Source organism: Phaethon aethereus, assembly GCF_964289735.1.
Source record: "Phaethon aethereus genome assembly, chromosome: 6".
In the NCBI taxonomy this organism is placed as follows: Eukaryota; Metazoa; Chordata; class Aves; order Phaethontiformes; family Phaethontidae; genus Phaethon; species Phaethon aethereus.
This window is the reverse complement of record NC_138580.1, coordinates 37,525,011-37,543,905: the sequence shown is the minus strand read 5'-3', so window position 1 is coordinate 37,543,905 and position 18,895 is coordinate 37,525,011. Positions and strand designations below refer to the sequence as shown.

The 18,895-nt window shown below is 41.8% G+C and overlaps 2 protein-coding genes across 3 annotated transcripts; both read left to right on the top strand.

Moving 5' to 3' along the window:
* Positions 1 to 1,025: 1,025 nt before the first annotated feature.
* DUSP19 (dual specificity phosphatase 19) lies at positions 1,026 to 7,212 on the top strand (the record flags this gene model as incomplete). The annotated part of the gene is made up of 4 exons (XM_082001520.1): positions 1,026 to 1,263; positions 1,384 to 1,430; positions 2,441 to 2,593; positions 6,628 to 7,212. 4 exons carry the CDS (start codon positions 1,026 to 1,028, stop codon positions 6,847 to 6,849), a joined length of 660 nt encoding a protein of 219 aa, XP_081857646.1. The 3' UTR covers positions 6,850 to 7,212.
* Positions 7,213 to 8,586: 1,374 nt separating this feature from the next.
* Positions 8,587 to 17,587, top strand: NUP35 (nucleoporin 35; the record flags this gene model as incomplete). Of its 2 annotated transcripts, none has more annotated exons than XM_082001358.1 (9): positions 8,587 to 8,620; positions 9,481 to 9,651; positions 11,635 to 11,762; positions 13,445 to 13,505; positions 14,125 to 14,266; positions 14,658 to 14,727; positions 14,818 to 14,946; positions 16,989 to 17,156; positions 17,510 to 17,587. In XM_082001358.1, 9 exons carry the CDS (start codon positions 8,587 to 8,589, stop codon positions 17,585 to 17,587), a joined length of 981 nt encoding a protein of 326 aa, XP_081857484.1. The 2 variants fall into 2 exon arrangements, with proteins under 2 accessions (XP_081857484.1, XP_081857483.1); XM_082001357.1 differs by having other exon boundaries at positions 9,481 to 9,666.
* Between the last annotated feature and the right edge of the window lie 1,308 nt (positions 17,588 to 18,895).

The window sequence follows — 18,895 nt, the reverse complement described above, 5'->3', positions numbered from 1 at the left end:
ATATCCCGCCTCCATAGGTTTGAGGAATATTGTAATACCAGAGGGGAAATACTGTAGTAATACATCCTTATTCTACAAGCCGACATGGAGGATCGTTAAAAAAATGAAATGTATTTCTGGCACAATGTAAGTTAACAGTAGTGCCCTTTAACTTCACAAACACAAATTTCACATGCTTATATACTAGCTGTTTAACAAATATTACTCTGTAGAGAATACATGAAAACATGGTCATTAAGTGGCTTGGGAATAAGGGAAAACAGGCCTCACCTCCCTTTTCTTCCTATTTTGCGTCTCTGGTAAACATAAACAGCTGATTTTGTTTAGCCTTTGGCTGCTAGCCCAAGGACGGGGGGGGGCGGCAAAAAAAAGCACTTAATTCTAATATTTTTCTATTAACTGTTTACAATATTTTCCCATACTTCCCCTGAAGCAAGTCACAATTACAGCCAGACAGGCATTGCTGCATGATTTGTCTTTCAAAACAGCAGCACTTACTTCAAAAACAGGTCAAAGGCTGTTTTCATTACTCTTGCTGCATTCTTCACTGGCAGAACAAAACCCCACCAATAATAACTTGAAAAAATAATTTAAAAACCCCAAAGTTTTAGGCGAACCCAAAACTTTCTCCCAGGCTTGTAAGTACTACAGAAGCATTGGCAAACCTCCTGTGACTGACCCCACCGGAGACCAGACCACCCTAGGGCGACCTGAGCGCCTCGCAGGGAGCGACTTCCCACACCTGGCGTTCCGAGGGCTGGACGCAGCGGGAGGTCGCGGTGTGCGAGCCCCGGTAACAGCCCGCCCGCGGCCCGGGCCCCACAGCGGGAGCTGCACCCAACCGCCGCCGCCGCCTCGCGCCGCCACATAGCCGAGCGGGAACCTCCCCCGCGCGCCCCCGCGGCTGCGCGCCAAGGCCCCGCCCCCGAGGGGCCGGCAGCGAATGGCGGGCCGCCCAGAGCCGCGCCCGGAGGCAGGCGAGGGGTGCGGGCCGGCAGTCGCGGGCGAGCGGCGGCGCCCGGGTCATGCACTCCCTCGCCCAGGAGATCCGCAGCTTCTCCAGGGCCAACCTGCGGAAGCAGCGCACCCGCGTGACGACGCTGACCGGCAGGAGGATCATCGAGACGTGGCGCGGCGCCTGCCTGCAGGTGGAGGAAGAGGAGGAGGCGGCGGCGGCGGCGGCCGGCGGCGGCGGCGGCGGCTACGTGCAGGACCTCAGCGCCGACCTCCAGGTCGGCATCGTGAAGCCCTGGTTGCTGCTGGGTGAGTGAGGCCGGGGGACGGTGGGTCGCCGCTCGACGTCCCGCAGAGCGGCCGAGCCGAGGGCGCGGTGCCGCCTGCCGGGAAGGAGTCAGCGTGGCAACCGGCTGGCTTTCTCCTCAGGGTCGCAGGATGCTGCTCACGACCTGCAGACGATGAAAAAGCATAAGGTAACGGCACGCCGGAGTAAAAATGCATCTCGCAGAGCGTTTGTTAGTGGCTTTCTTTTTTTGAAAGGCCTAAAATCGCCTCACGTAACTTTAAGAAAAATTATATTACATTTTCACTTGTAAGAGGCTGCTCCGTTTGCGGATGGATGCATGCCTGCGAGCTTCGCAAGAAGCTGAACTCCTTTGCTGTGTGACTAATGGTTGTCCAGAGCTGTTTAATGGAGCAGATTCCTGCGCGTTTCGGTTTCAGGCACTGAGCAGCAGCACCAGGCCTCCTTGCCTACGAAACAAGAAAAACGAAGCAGCAGCTCTAAGTTTGTCCCGAACTTTGGTCTTTTTACTCTTCTCTGTTACAGTAATGGGGTGATAAGGCCTTCGGACAGTGGTGCTTCTGCAGGACAGGGAGTCACCAGTCTGGCACCTGGTGCCACCTAAATGTCACTTCACTGTAAATTAAAATAACCCACAACCTGGCCATAACTGTAACAGAGCAAAGATGTCAGGAGGCCCGAGGTGGTCTGGCCTGCCCAGTGCAGGTATCGTTTACTCTGAAATCCTTCCGCTTCAGTAAATGGTACTGGTAACTTAGAAGAAGGACCATTAGGCTGATGGGTTAGGGCAGGCTTGAAATTTGGTGGATTGTTGGGTGGTCTGTGCTCTCATTCCTGTTGCTTTCTCTTTTATTTTCTATCTGTGCGCTGACAACCCCCTGTTCTGGTGCAAATCCTTACTTTAGTATGTGTTTGGCTGAGCACAGATCTTTTCATTTCTTCTCAAAAAAAGACAAAAACTGAAATTTATCACAGTATATTTTAACACGCAGGAAAATTTTGCTTGGAGAAAAACACACCATAGACAGCATATGTGTGTAAAACTGAACGATGCAGTTGCGTAAGTTACAACCTGTGAATGCCTGAAGAATAATTCACCTTTGCTAGTGCTGATTTTGCTTGCCGTCTTCAGAAAACGCCTTTTTCTTTTTTCTTTTTTTTTTTTTCCTTTGGACTTAGGTTACTCATGTTCTAAATGTGGCATACGGAGTGCAAAATGCCTTCCTCAATGACTTTGTATACAAGACCATTTCTATTCTGGACCTCCCAGAAACTGATATTACCTCCTATTTCCCAGAATGTTTTGAATTTATTGAGAAAGCCAAGATCCAGGTACAGTATATCAATAATTAATGCTACTAGTTATTCTGTTTAAATTATTTATTCCCCTATGTTTTAGAGAAATGCTTCTTTAATACAGCAGGACGAGTGGCTGACTTTAGATAAAGAAATCCCTTTGTAAGTCCAAGTCACTACATCTGACAGAGGGGAGCTTTTTTTACTTTCTATAACTTACCCATCAGGTTTGTTGTTCTGGATTAGAAGAAAGCCCTAACAGGGCTTTTATAGATCTGTGTGGTTTGTCAGCAGCCACCCACCAGCCTGGTGCTTCTCCTTGATCATCCTTTGAAGATGCAGCATGTTGAGCTATGAATTCACATACAATTACATACTAAGACTGTCAGAGAATGTGTTAGTAGTCTTGGTACCAGTGATTTAACTGCTAACAAAATCCTGAAAAAGACATGGCATAGGAAATACGGTGAAGGGACTCCTTCAGGGGTTGCTTGTCAGACTTGTCTGTAACCAAGACCATCTCTGGCTCATATTTGTTAAATTCAGGCTTACTGTGTAATTTATGACAACCATTGCTTTGGTATCAAAACTATGACTTGACAACGAAACCTTCTTGCACGTTATTCCACCATATCTACCATATTCATTATTTACATAGATTGGGATAAAAGAAGATAATCTTGCCCCAGCTTTCTTTGTGTCACACAATGTTCTTTCCTTCTCTCATTTATCATTTACAAGCTATGTGATACGTAGTGCCAGTTAAGCATCTTTTCAAGGTTTCTAGTTACGGTTTCCACTTCATTGCTAAGTGAGACTTGCCATTCATGACTGCATAGTGTTGCTTTCTGCCTCTGGTGTTTATGTTCCAGTTACTAGTTTGTAAGCTAAGGAGTTTTCCGGAAAACTTTTACAGCAATATTAATAGTTTTCTAACGGGAAAGTTGGGAAAGCAGGTCGTTGATGGAATAGATCTTCTCCAGGATCAGTTCACGAAGCATGTGATAGTAGTATGTGGAGACAGATCTCTGGATGGTTTGAATCTCTTTATTTGCTTTGCCAAAATAGTGTTAAAAGTGCTGACAATAAATGGTATCATTAAGTGTTCTTCTTTTGAAGTAATCACTAAGAGATACTATTGTTACTATTGTTGATACTATCTCCTAACGTGGGGGAAGGAGAGATGTTCCCTAGTGACAGAGCATGATAGGTGAGAAATTATTACTAGAACGCGGTTAACTTAATGAAGGAGTATGAGAGCGCTTGAATTTGAGAATGCAAGTAAAGCCTGTGCTGTCCAGCAAGTCACTGCTAGCTGGTGCTCGTAACAGGACTGACTTTCCTAAAACTGTAACTGCTCAAGTCTGTAGACACCATGGTACAAATCCTGATGCGTATCAGAGCTCACCTTTTCTTCTAGGCTCCAAATTGACAGGCAGATTTTCCATGACATGTTAGGTGACCCATGTCAGTTCGCAGTGCTATGAATGAGGGATATTTTTTAATCTTACTGTTTAATATCTAATACTATAAAACTGCTAAAATCTAAAATCTTGGGAGGAAATCTCAGCTCATTCATGAACATCTCTCCTTATCGCCCCCTGTATACCTCCTAAAGAAGCAGCTGTGGCACCACTGCAAAGTAAAGCGGATCCCTAAGGAACTACATTAGCCTATGGCTCTTCACCAAAAGCTTTATGCTTCTTTTTTGTTTCTTTCCTCGTTAAGGCTTTTTGCCTACTGTGTATAACCACTGTATAATCACCTTTTCTCTTGGTGGAAGGTGCTTTTGCTTCCCTCTGTATAAAAACTTAAAAAAACCAACTTGGTCTTGAATCTTGAGAGGTTCTCGCAAGACCACAGACCATTTCTGGGTAGGTGAAGGTTAGGCTATGAGGATCCAAGCAAGGAGTTCTTGGTAAATAATTTCATATCTACAATCTGTTTCTTACTTTTATTCTATATTCACATCTAATACAAAGTTAGTTAAGAATTACATGCCAAATTCATCTTTGTATAAAGCAACAATGGGGTTTGACAAGGAAAGATAGGTCTTCTCAGTATTAAATTTGGTTTCATGTTATTGCCCATGTTCATTCATGCTCAGTAATTTTCAGGTCTGTTCCGTGGATATCACTATATGATTTTTGGCAATGTACAACAGAACAGTCATTAAAAAAAAAAACTTAAATGTGAAACAAGAAAATAAAGAATGAACTGTACAAAGAAAAAAAAAAAGGATTACTTTCAATGCTTGTTTTTTACCATTAGTTCCGCTGCTAGATATTGATCTAGATTATTGTACATTATGTCTGAAATAACTCCCATTAAATTGGTAAAAACTACCCCAGGTCTACAGTGGATAAGCTTCAGCAATTGCTTTGTTAGCAGTGGCATACATATAGTTTTTAATGTTACAATTTTAATGTTATTATAAAGGAGACAGTGGATTTACAGGTCACCACTGGCACTTCCTCAGGTCGTTGAAATGCATGTACAAGTCTGCTTTCCACTCTGCAGTAGTCTCTGTGATCAGGAGGCATGCCCCTGTGAATGTGAGGAAGAGAGTGAAGATTATGATTTCCAGCAGGCAGTGCAAAGGGGATGGGATTTCCCTTGCAAAAAAAGGAATTGTGATTCAGCATGCCAGGGTGCAGGAGCTTAGATTCAGTTCCTAGCTCTGCCATGATCTGGTGGTGTTAACTTGAGCAAGTCATTCTTCTAGTCTCAGCTAGGCATTTCTTCAACAAGGATAATAACACTCAATTTTGTAGTTTTTTGTCTTACTGTTTAAACCGGAAGATTTTTGGAGCAGGAAGCATTTTCAGCTGCAAGTGCCAGGTCTGTAATATAAGCCACCAAGTTCCTTGAAAGGAACCGTGGTGATTAGAAGGTCTTTTTTTTCCTCCGGGTACAATGCTCGTTGAAGAATTTGTGCCTGTTAAGGGCAGACAGAGCAGGCTGTTAATATCTAGAATGTATTTGTTCAGTCTCAAATATCTGAGCACATTGTGTTGTGTTCAGTATCTTTATTCAGAACATGGAGATGCTAGGGGCTTTGGGGGGGGTGTGTGTGTGTGTGAAAGTGGCATTTGGCAGACTGGACCAAGCCTTTTCCAGGTCATAGTCTGACATACAAACATGGCAACATGATGAAACCTGGGCCTTGCAAATGTCGCCTATGCTGTATTAGATTGTCTAGTTGTCTTTGTATTAACTCATGCCCGCGATTTCTTAATGAAACTTGCAGTGTATTTTTAAAGAGTTATTCAGGTATCTCAAAGATTGTGTGGGAAACGTTTAAGTAAGAGGAAAACATTGATTTTATAGATAATTCAGGATAAGCCTGAATTTAAACCCGAGGAGAAACATTTGTGAATTTATGGGAGGTTCGGTAGTTTTGGAGTTTTCACCTTAGTCCCTGGTTAAGGGACCTTAGTTGTAGAAGCTGTAGCAGCTGCTACAGTTGTTCCAGCGGTGTGATGGGGAGGTAGGGGTTTGTTGCAAATCACACCATATCTTTTCTGATTTTTCTCTTTCTATGCATGAACCTACTTACCCACAACACTGAAGAACTCCAGAGTACGCAACAAGTGTGCGCCTGAAACTACCAGTTCTAAAATCTGCCTCTGTGCCTAGCTGTTTGCTGCCTTGCTATGGTTCAAACCTGGTAACAAGATACAGTCAAGTTCCGTTTCATATTGCAAACCATCTATTTTAAAATTGGCACCCAGTTAAATCAGATAGCTTACTATCCCAGATGTCTGTGATTTGGTTTTTACGTCGAGGGGCTGCTGCAGGGTCTTGGGGAAAGGGACAGAGAAATGTTCTTTAGTTCTGTGGTACAAATCAGGTTTGAAGTATTTGATGATTATAAAGTGGCTTTGGTTAGAAAAAGATTTAATTTTGGGCTTATATATCTGTATTTGGAGTGACTTAAATGTGTAACATTTGCTTTGAGCCCAGCAAGGAGCTTTTAATGTCTTAATAGATTTTTATGTCAAGTTTCTAATACTTGTTGCTATCTACTTAATGAATATCCCAACTTATATTTCATTCGTTTCTTGAAGGATGGTGTGGTACTGGTCCATTGTAATGCAGGAGTCTCCCGTGCAGCGGCAGTAGTCATTGGTTTTCTAATGAATTCAGAAAGACTGAGTTTTGCTAGAGCCTTTTCCTTGGTGAAAAATGCAAGGCCTGCGGCTTGTCCAAATCCTGGCTTCATGGAGCAGCTTCACAAGTACCAAGAACAGAACATAAAGGCAAATGGAACCATAAATGATCATGACTGATCAAAAGGGAGAAGTGAAACAATCTGTTTTGACTATACAGTACCAGATGTTGGATGTACTTTAATCTGTCATTTTGCAGTCCCCTTTAACACGTGCATTTTAAAGTCTTGACTTTTTTTTTTTTACCCCCTCTTTGGCCCCTTTTGTTTTTTAGGATGTAGTCTAAAGGCTAAATGGTACTCCACTGACTTCAGAGATGATTTTGCCTAACAACAAGCTCCCCCTAGAGTGCTAATAAAAAGATAAATTCAGTTTTTCAAGAAAAAAACAATGATTTTTTTTATTGAACCGTCAGAAACTGCAGGCAATAGAGAAATAACTGACATAAGTTGCCCCGTTTAATACTAAACCAAATCTATGCATTCTAGTTGGTTGTAAAATCCAGATAATAAAATGTTCATAAAAAGAAGTACCTTGATATTGGATTTTAAATATATATTGCAACTAAAGAGGATTTTATTGAATTTTGGGGGCTAGCCAGCCATTGAATATTTTTTGAAATTAAAACAGATGGTCTTTTGAGGATGCTCAAAACGTGTAGGATGCTTTAATGCTTCAAGTTTTTGTACTGTTTCTCATCAAGTAGTGATTTGTAGTGCACTAACATGATGTTTTCAAAGTGCTGGAACCAGGCTATCAAGGTTTTTTTGTAGATAATTTCAGTGGAGACATGACAAAGTTTTACAACAACCTATCTCCGACTCGCTGCTACTGCCTTTTCTTTGCATTCGGTCCTCATTTGCTGTCCCCTCACTCCATTCCACATCATGTATAAAGAACAGACATCATGGGATAGGTAACTTTGACTCTCCTGAGAGATCTCAGCCTGGAATTACTGTCTTAAGATGGCATGTTTTAAAAAAAAAAAAAAAAAAATCTGTAAAATACTTTAGTAATATTTTTTGTGGCCTTCATGCCAGTTCTAAACAGTTTGATATATTATGTATAAATATATGCAATAAAACAAAAAGAACACAGTGTTTGGATTCTGTGCTGAAGCGATTTGAAAGGTTTGGTTTCAAGAACTGACACAGCATTCTCTCCTCGTACCGCTCATTTGAACCGTAGCGTGTCATTGCGTATGAGCTACGCCATGTCTCAATATTAATTCTTCATGCTAAATGCAAACACAAGGTTTTGGTTACCCCCCCATATCTGATTGCTCTTATGTGGTCATCGTTTCCCCATTTCCATGGGGGAACGGGCCGTTGCTTTTCTGTTTTGTCTGCGGACGGCTGCACCTGCCGTCATCGTCGGAAAGGGCTACCCCTTATTTCCCCGGTGAGTAAGCTGTCCCAGTGCACCTCAGGGGCAGGGTTATGAGTTCTTGGCCTACAGAAAAAATCCAGGACAAGCATTTGTGATGGTATCTACGGTTCTTGCGTAACGATCGCGGTTCACGACCCCGGGCCCTCACCGCGGCAGCGGCGGGCGGGGGGCCGTGAGGCGCGGGATGAAGAAACCCGGCGGGACCCCCGCTCTTCCCTGCGGCGCTGGCTCCGCCGGCGCCGAAGCTCAGGCGCGGTCGGCGGTTTCGGTGAGCTGTCGTGCCCCATGCCGCTGTGAGGTAAGACTTCCCGCCCCGCGGCGTGGCGGTGACGTCACAGCCCCTCCTGGCCGGGGCCGCTCGCAAGATGGCGGGAGGGCGGGTCGGAAGTGACGGTGGGCGGAAGTTCTGTCGCGTTTGAAAGCGCACGGCGCAGCTACCGCGGGCCTTTTCCCGCCGCCGCGGCCGGCATGGCCGCTTTCGCTATGGAGCCGCCGCCCGCAGGTGAGCCGCGCCGCCGGGCCGTCTCCCGCCCCTTTCCCAGCCCCCTTCGGCTTTGCCGCGCGCTGCCTCGCCTCGCGCGCGCCGTACCTTACGGCGGTTAGGCGCGTGCGGGGCCGCTGGGCGGCGCGAGGCGCCTCAGAGGTCGTGGTTGCCCGGCCGGGACTGTCCGGCTGTTGCCGCCCGCGCCCTTCTGGCCTGATGAGGCGGCTGGGGCCGGGGCCGGGGCCGCGGGCGGGGGGGGCGCCTTAGGGGATCGCGGGCGCCGCCGGGCTGAAGTGGGTGACGGGAGAGGGCACCAGGTTGAGCGCCTTCCTCCGGGGGAAGGGGAAGGGGAAAGGGGGCGTGGGCTTAAACCAAGCAGCCGCCGCGCCGGTGTACCGTGATGCACGGTCCGTACCTGACGCACCCCGAACCTCAGGCAGCGCTCAGGGGTGTGGCGAGCCTGGCTGTGGCGGCAGGGCCGCGGGCAAGCCGCGGTGCTGGGTTGGAGCACGTTCTCTGGGCTGGGGCGGGGAACCGGCCGGCGGGGCAGGAGAATCCAGCCTTGGCGTGATTGCTTTCACGTAAGAAATACCTTTAAGACAACCCACAAACCGTAATTGCCCTCAAAACTAGAAATCCAGCCGTAATCGAAGTAGTATATTTTATGGACGAAGTCTCAGCGTGGCAGTTCTTGTGGTTGCAAAAAATGCAAGCTTGTGATAAACTTCGCTTACTTGGAAAATAAACGATTAGAGCAGTCTTAGTCACTTACTGTATGTTGTTTTACGTTTCCTTAATAGAACCGCTCTTTAAGCAATGGAAAAGGCTAAATCACTTGGCTTCTGACATGTTTTTAAGTTTTGCTTTTGTTAACACAGGAGCTGAGCCAATGACTCTTGGCTCCCCAACATCTCCAAAACCAGGAGCTAGTGCTCAGTTTCTTCCTGGGTTCCTGATGGGCGATTTACCTGCACCAGTGACTCCGCAACCACGTGCTTTAAGCGGCCCTTCAGTTGGTGTAATGGAAATGAGGTCTCCGCTACTTGCAGGTCAGAATTCGTTAAATGTTGAAAAATTGCCCCAAAAGAAGGAATTTGTTTTGTCTTATTGCTCTACGTGACTGTTGCAGACTCGAATTCTTGTACTTTTATGAGTTGCTATAAATGAACTGAACTCATTGAATAAATGGTGAACTCAGGTGTACTCAATGGAGTTTGGCTAAATTCTTCAAAGTGGACTTAAGTTTAGAAAACGTTTTAAACATGGCTGCTGTGGTACCAGGAAAGGTTGCTTCTGCAGGGAAGATAATATGAGTATCTCCTAATATAAAATCAAGTTATACAGCTCTTTACAAGTCAGTTGCACGTACCTCCATCAATGTTTTCTCTTTGATTAAAATGGATGTCTGCTGGCAAACTAAATGCAGCTTGTGCAAGCTGCTGATTTCTTTGCAATGAGTTCTAAACAGTCACAGATTGTCAGACTTCTAAGAACTGGATGGAGAAAAACTAAAAAATACTTCTTAATTAGTATCTAGTGGTGATATTTACAGTCTTTGTCTGCTGTAATTGGGATGGAGTAGTGACTTTTCCTAGCTGTAGATGCTCATCTCTTTCAACCACCTGATTGATCTGACTAGAAAAAGTCCTTACCCATGTTTCTAAAATGGTGGTGTTATACGTCTGTTTTCTTCTCTAAGAAATATGAGTGAGTAGTTAACAGTCTTATTTATTTCATGTCATGGGTGATCATGGCTTTTTTTATTAAATCAGTCAGAGTAATCTAAATATCTGATGCTGTTTGTGTGCCAGTCATTTTGAAGGAGAAATTGAAGATTAAAGTACTGCAGGATAATTTTAGATATTTTCTTTCGATTTCAAGAAGAACTGGATTTGATCCTTATGGCTTCCTTCCAACTTGAGGTATTCTGTGATTGTTGGTCTCCTGGTCTCCTGCTTCTTCCTCTTGTCTGTCCACCCCACATACAAGCCTCTTAAGGAAGTATTTATGAAATTGAAAATAATCATGTGAATTTCACCTACTTGTTTTTAAAAGGATTTATTACAGTCTCAGAATATCAATTCTACAAAAGGGGGAACTGGTAAGATACTAACACAAGCCTCCCTAAATCAGTGATTAAGTATATTGCTTAAACTGAGAACCTTGATGGGAGTGTGCTTCATATAATACACTGTAACAGTTCTTTGATGTGTTAAACAGTTCAGAGAGGAGTCTTGAAGCTCAGAATTTAGGAATGAAAAATACTTTGGAAAAGCTTAATTTCCAAATGTTTTGCAAGTGAAAACTGTTAAGTCAAACTACTTTTTTGTTTGTTTGTTTTTGTGGGTTAAACCCACACAAAGTGTTCAGAGATATGTCAAGATCTTTCAGTCAGGTTTTTTTGTAATAGTTTCTCTGTTATACTGGAAGTCCCAATGTTTACAAAATGGGAGAGCAGCTGGCTTAACTTCACCTTCTGTCTAAATGCAAGCTATCCCCCATCTCAAGAAATGACATTTTTATTTAATATGAAGTTACATGGGAAGGAAAGGAGTTTGGACAGTGAGAATGTGACATGTGCAATGTCTGTGTGCATTTTGGTACGGTTCTTTAGCATGTAGAATGTCTCAAGTCTCAAGAACCTTGCGTTTGCATCTCTGCTACACAGAAGTTAGTCTCTGAAACAATTAAAATACACTGCTAACCTGCCTTAAAATAGGAAGATGTAGCTATGCTCAGAACTTCATAAAAAGAACAAGTGCATGTAAGGAGTGAATACACTGGGTTAATAAGAGGTCTAAAAGGTTTAGATGATACTTGTGTAAGGAGGCAGTTTCGGACACATACGTGATATTCTTATGTAGAACAGTCAAACCTGAACAGTCTGGTGGGCCAGATTGTTTCACTGGGGGTTTACAAAACTATCAGCAGTCTTTCATGGCTAAATTTACTGTTGAAGTTTCAAGAACAAGTAGCAGTAGAGTAAAAGGAAAAGTTTTCTCATGTTCTTCATTTATTCCTTTTAAATGCAGGAGGATCTCCCCCACAACCAGTAGTCCCTACGCATAAAGATAAAAGCGGTGCTCCACCAGTTAGAAGCATATATGATGAATTATCCAGTCCTGGACTTGGATCAACACCTCTAACCTCAAGACGACCAGTAAGTGGCTTAGGTACTGGCCTGTTCTTAGCAGAAGGTGTAAGGTAGCTTACTGCTTCAGCAAATTCTTTAACACAGTTGTGTAAACTGCTGTAACAAAAGGACTGGTGAGTCTGTTGCTTAGTCTAGGTATTTGGTGTGCCTGTTTGTGTAGTCTACAGGAGCTGCAGTTGTGGAGCTATCTCCTATTGTTACTGGTTTTTGATACTGTAGAGCATGAAAAATGCAAATCATGCCTCTGCTATGCTTTGTACATGACACATGCAGACTTGTTGCAGCTTTTCACCTTCCTGTTGAATTTATTGGGCTACGGATTGCCAGAGGGTCCAAGTATGCATTATCTTTTCTTTTAGTGAGCAATAGAGGCACCTACTGAAATAGAAGGAATTTTGCGCCGAGTGAAATATCTACTCAAAATTTGGGCAGAAAGGTGGGGTTAACTTTTGAAAGAGTAACAGTAACATTTCTAGAAGGTTATTCTAATAATAAGCTCTGCTACTTACCTCACCTGAGCAGTCAAGCGCTAGGTTCTTTTTCAGTGAAGGTGATTGTTTTGATGCAAGGAGAAGGCCCTTCGCTGAATGAGCAGCCTTTTTATTGAGTGTTGCTTCTGAAAAGTTTTTTCTGAAAGTTCAAGTTCTCTATGAAGGACAGAATCCAATATTGTCTTGAATTCAATATTTAAAAAAAAAAAAAAGCAGCTATCAGAAGACATGTTGCTAGGTCTGCACATGCTACAGTTTGTTTGATCTTGTATCTAAGAAATGCCATGATTTAGGCTAAAAATACACTAAAATTGTTTTATCCAGAATGATATTGAAATCCTTCTATGCTAAAAAGAAAATAACTCCTAGGAGCTAAAACTGGAAGTATACTGTTCCTTCAGTGCAGTTGCACTAAGTAGTTGAGAGGAAAGACGAGGCATACAAGGTATGGTTATGCTCCCATGATTTCTAAGCCCTTTAGAGAGTGAAGATCAGATGCTGGTACCTTAAGATACTGGCATCCTTTCCATCAGGATGCACATGAATATGTGAATTACTATACTACAGCAATAGTGAGATGCCTATTTTGAAAAAGTTAAACGATAAGGTTTATGAGTATTGATACCTAAAGCTACTTGGTTTCACAAAGTGTACATGATTGGTGTTAAGTAATGGATTTTTTTCAGTTCCTATTACCTAAAGCTTACCCTAAGCCTAAATAAGCTTTCTTGTGTACCAGTAGCTCTTTCTTATTAGATGATACAATGTTGTAGGTAGACCCTGAATCCTGTTGCCTGTGGTGCTTCCCTGCTGTAGCTTGCTCTACGCTCGCATGCTCTCTCTGATACTTGCATTTAAGCCGCTGATCAGGAAAGCTGACTGCATTCTCTTCTGAGGCTTAGTAATCAGCTGGCCATTTCAGAAAGTATTAGTTGAGACCTACTGCATGTCCAGGCTATCTGCTAGGCTGTGGGCTAGAATGTAAAAACATTGCCAAAAAACTTTCCATCAATAACTTTTAATAATCTTGTATTAAATATACATGTAAATGTCTGTTCTTACTCTTAAAGGTTAGGAATAACTTAAGGCAAACGCTTAATATTCTTGCCTGATGCTTAAGCTACCTGCGAATGATCTTATCTGATCTGAGAAGTGTACCTGTAAGAATGACTTGTTACTTTCTGTATTTTAATGCAGGCCAGCTTTTCTCTAACACAGAGCCCACTGGTTGGAACTATGCCATCAACTCCTGGAACAGGTAGATGTCCTGTCAAAATATATAATCTACTTACTGCTTTCCTTTAATACATGAAAATCATCGCTGTTCAAGCTACATCAACTCCTTGCTAATTTGTGAAGGAGTTGCATCTTTATTTACTAGCTTTTCAAAAGGTATGTGAATGTGAATAGGAAATACTTTTCCATTCTGACACTGACTGAATTTCAATCAACTTTACTTATTCCATATTAAAAACTTGTTGTTGAATGGAGCACAGAGGTGGTTGTACTTGAGTGAAGCAGCTGAGATTGGTGGGTTGTCTTCCATCTTCATAAGGTTTCCTATCTTGTGTATGAACCTGTGGCTTCTTGCTAAGCTTAATTCTGCTGTCCTGTTCCCATTTGGCTTCTGTATTAAGCTGCTGGTGTTTAGAGGTCAAGCAGAAAGCTAGGTTGCTAGTTGTAAAACTTACTAGCATGCTTGCAGACATGGAAGTTTGGGTTGACTTACTGTTTGTCTGTCTGCAAATAAATCTCCATCAGACTCTTGCACATACAAGTGAAATGCTTGATACTGAATTTATTCTTTTACTGTAGGCTTTTAAGCTTATCTGTCTTGCAAAAGTAATTTGCTGAACAATGCCATTTCAATTTAACAGCTTCAAGTATGTTCAGTCCTGCAAGTATTGGGCAGCCTAGGAAGACTACTTTATCTCCTGCTCAGCTAGATCCTTTTTATACTCAAGGTGATTCCCTAACTTCAGAGGATCAACTTGATGACACATGGGTAACTGTATTTGGGTAAGTCCAAAGTACTAGCAAAAACATGGGTGAAGTCTTTGCAACATATGGGAGGAAGTACTTGGATGTTTCTGTTGTCTGGCATTCCTAGGTTGTGCAGGAAATAAAACTGTGGTTAAAGCCAGCAAATGCATATGTTTTAGTGAAGGACCTTAACTTAAGCTACATGTTAATTTTTTTCAAGTTATAAAGGCAGCATTCTACCATTGAGGTGTGTGGTGACGTAAAAATGCCTAGAAGATAATATTCCTCAAGTCATTGCTTATAAAATGGCATTAACACACTGGTCTCTTCTGGATGCCTAGAAACGCTGCATAGGGTTTTATTTTAGCACCAGAATTCTTAAAAGTACTCTGTATAATTTTTTGAGTATTTTTTTTCTGTCTTTCAGATTTCCTCAAGCATCGGCTTCGTATATTCTTCTACAGTTTGCTCAGTATGGAAACATATTAAAGCATGTGGTATGTCTTACTTTGAGACTTATTTCTGAAAATGTTCTGGCTCATTCTTTACAAGGCTAAATTTCACAATTTGCACTTAATCTCATACAGATGTCCAACACAGGAAACTGGATGCATATTCGGTATCAGTCTAAGCTTCAAGCCCGGAAAGCCTTAAGCAAAGACGGAAGAATTTTTGGTGAATCCATCATGATTGGTGTCAAGCCATGTATAGATAAAGTAAGTTAGCAGCAGCTTTTATTTAAATATAAGGCACTCTGCTTTTGGGCTTTCTCTTCGTTTTCCCTGACCTCTTAAATTTTTTTCTAACTGGTAGTTCAGTTATATAGGTATAGTCTATTATACCTTACATAAGATTTTCTTAAGTATTGGACGAAATTTCCTGCTAAGAACGATCATTGTGGGAAATCTCTGTGCTCCTTGGAACTTAGAATGCACAGAATTATACTGCTGTAAAAGGTACGAAGTGAAAACATAAGAGACAATTGAGATAAAAGAGTTTCCCAGACTGGAATTTGTGGCATTTAGGGGCTTCAATAGATATGTGATGGCATGTTAAGGCTGTTATTGCTCCTAATTGTCCCTCTTTTTTATGTGACTATCTGATTTTCAGTTTATTTTAGTACATTAGACTGAAAATGAGTTAGCAAACCAGTTCTGATCCTGTTCTCCCACCTGCCCCCACAAAAACATGTCCCTTTCTTGTAAATAGTGGTTGGGATAGCCATGGCTGTATTTCAGTCTAATTTTCTCGGGAGCTATTAGTTTCTAGGCATTGACAATGCCTTGACCATTAATTCTTGCAGCACTTGGCATTGGGTGCTGTACATCAGTTTAGGCAAATGACAGGCATTCTTTTATAGTTCACAGATGTTTGGGGTTTTTTTTTGTGTCTCCTCTAAGGATAAATGATTCTGAAGAGTAATGTAAGCTTTCAAATGTAAACCATTCTGAGAAGGCAGCCCTAGAAATTGAGGTTGCAATTACTTCAATTTTTGTCAGTTGGAAGCATTTCTTTTACTGTTTAAAATTCAGAAACAAATGTACTTCAGTGCCCCTTTCCTCTGTAGACTTCTGACAGTGGGGCTTCCAGTCTCTTTTTATATTATTTACTATTCTGGTGCCCAGTTTGTATCAATGACTGAATTGCCTATAAGCTGGAACTCTAGCAGTAATGATCCAAAACACTTACTTGTCTGGCATCTGATCTTTTTTTGCTTTGCAATTCTCATTATGTTTTTTGTGGATAGTGTCCACTTTCAAGTATCAATAAATAAACCCATAATTGTTACTCTGTATTTTTAGAGGCAAGCGATATTTCTGGAAACTAATCCGTTGAGGGTTTGGCACTAGCCTGTAAAACTTCATTGCAATTGAAAACTAGGTGTGATGGATTTGACATGAGTGCTTAGGCTTCTGATTTAAAAGTAGTCGTTAGTTCCATGGGTTCCCCTCGTGCTGAGCAGAGCCATCTGCCAGCCACACTGGACAATAATCCTATCCTGTATTTTGGATAGCTGTCTCGTGCCAGGTGTGCTGTATTTCTGCTGTCTTTAGGCTGGTTGAATGCTGTGCTCCACTGAGTCCAAATGCAGCAAAACAGGTCTCCCCAGGGTGGTTGGCATGGCCAATCTTGTTTTCTCAGGGTTCTTGTTGAACTCGTGGTTCCCATCAAGTCACTTGCTGCCTCTTCCATTCTGCATGCATTCCTTTCTAAACATAAGCTTACAAAATGGAGCCTTCTGACTCCTTTTCTAGCATTTGCTAAGGGGACTGAGTGAAACCCCTTGGCAAGTTGGATTTGAGCAGAAAGCTGCAAGCTGGTAAAGGCTTGGAGACTGTCCTGTATGGATCAGGTAGAATATTTTGAAAGTATTTAGAAAGAAGATGTTATGCTACTTAGTTCAACTGGTCCTCAAAAAAAGTTACTACTTGAAGTTTGTTGTAAGTCTTACAGTTTATTTTCTCTGTACTGTTTCAAACTTGTCTGACACTTAGTACATACAGTACACAGATTAGAAGCTTCTGCCACTTTGCAATGGCATAATCCAACATATAAATGATTGTAGTGAGGAAAATGCTTGGGGATGGTGTGTGCTTGTGTGCTGTGCACTGACAGGCAATTTACCTGTAGTCTTTGCTTACTTTGAGATGTGAAAATATTTTATCAAACAATTCTAGATAATGGATAGTTCTAGACAATAAAGGTTGAAATACTGCTTTTAGTATTTGTTTACATTATATTAACCCTCTTTTTAAAGAGTGTGATGGAAAACTTTGAAAGAAGCTCTACACCCTCAATATCTTCAGTTTTCACTCCACCTACAAAATCTGTTGGCACACCAGTACAAGCTGCAAATAATACTACAAGGATTTCTACAATGAGACCTCTTGCGACGGCATATAAAGCTTCCACTAGCGACTATCAGGTATTTTGAGGGAAACAGAAGTATGTCTGTCTTTGTACTATCTTCCCTTAGTTGTATGAGGCTGTACACACATTAACTTCAATATGACCTTAGCCTTTATCTTCTCCTGTCATTTCTTTAAAGATGTGATTCAAGTACAAACTCAGTCTGTTCAGTCTCTAAAATTATAATAATAAAATTAATAAGTGAATGACTTGTCACTTTTCCAGGGGTTAAGGGCTTGTTATGAAAAATCTTTCAAACATATTTTGTCAAAATACAGTAGCACTTCAGAAAAGAAAACCTGGCAAATTAACTGTATGTTGACTGATTCTCCTTTATTTTCTCTCTTCCTCTCTCCCCTTGCCTTCTAGGTTGTTTCTGACAGACAAACTCCTAGGAAAGATGAAAGTATTGTATCTAAAGCAATGGAATATGTATTCGGCTGGTAATACACGAGAGGAAGTAACACACTAAGTTGGTCAGGGTCTGAAACACGCTTCTGGCATCTGTGGTTAGTTGTATAACTACTGGTGGCAGTATTTTAACTTACATCTCACCTGTTAGGCCTTCAGTTAATTCAGCAGACATGTAGCTTGCACTTTAATGATGACAATGTACACATGTTTTAAAAACTGAGTAAGTGTAAATGTAAGTGCTTTTTTGCCCATTTGTGCTCTGATTGCATGATTGTAGAAAAAATATCAGCACTGACTTCCTCTGTAATTACTTTCAGTGAATTACTTCCTAGTAAGTTGGACACGTTTAAAATGTCAGCTTTATTTACTGATGCCTTTAATTTTATTGCGGGTTTTTTCTGGAAAGATGATGGGCTACTTGAGGAAGAACACTATGCACAGCTGGCTCCTAGGGACAGGGACTGTTCTTAGTATGTGTGATTTTAATTTTTTTAATTAGGATTCATTGCTGTTTTGTAATTATCCCTGGCATCATGTTCTAAATATCATAGCAACCTTTTAACTCTTTGTTTTATTACTAAAGCTAAATAAAGTTAAGATTTTCTTAGGTTGTTTTAAACAAGTATGAGTTCTGTTAGGGAAAAACTATTTGCGATTCTCTTAACTCTTAAGTATAATGCTGCCTAATGTTTATTAGTGTCACCAGCAGAGCAGGTGCCGCTGATTTTTACTCGAGTAGTACCAACCAGCGTTAAAACTAGCTAATGCTTAAATGTCATCTCCATGGGTATTTTATAGCAGTGTACACTCAATAGGTAACGAACTGTACTGTTCCAAGCTATAAAATGTTGAGTTGAAATAGCTGAATAGAAAAATGGAATGTGTCAGTGACCAGGGCTGCTTTCATTTCAAGACTCTTCTAAGAAATTTTCTTGAAAGTATTGTATTGGCTGAATTATGATTTTTTTGGTGTTTTGGTTTTTCTTAACTGAACTTCCCCCCGACTTGAAGTTTTCTTTTGGAGGTGAGCCTCTCAAGTAATCATGTGTGTCATGTAAGCTCATAGTCTTCAAGAGACAGGTCTCTATCATCTGGGAAGAGAGCAATTTTTTCTCCAATACTTGGAAAACTACGTGCATCTGTTACTTTTTTGATTTTGTGGCTGTGTTAGTGTGGCTCAATTTCAGCATTTCAGTTTGGGCCAATAGTGTGTTGGTCAGGTGAATATCCAGTCGCACCCGTTTCCATGCTTTGCTTCACAGTGCAGTATGGTCTCAAAGTTCTGCAACTGCACTTCTCTGATGAAATTAGATTGAAAGACTAGTCCAGCAACATGCCTAT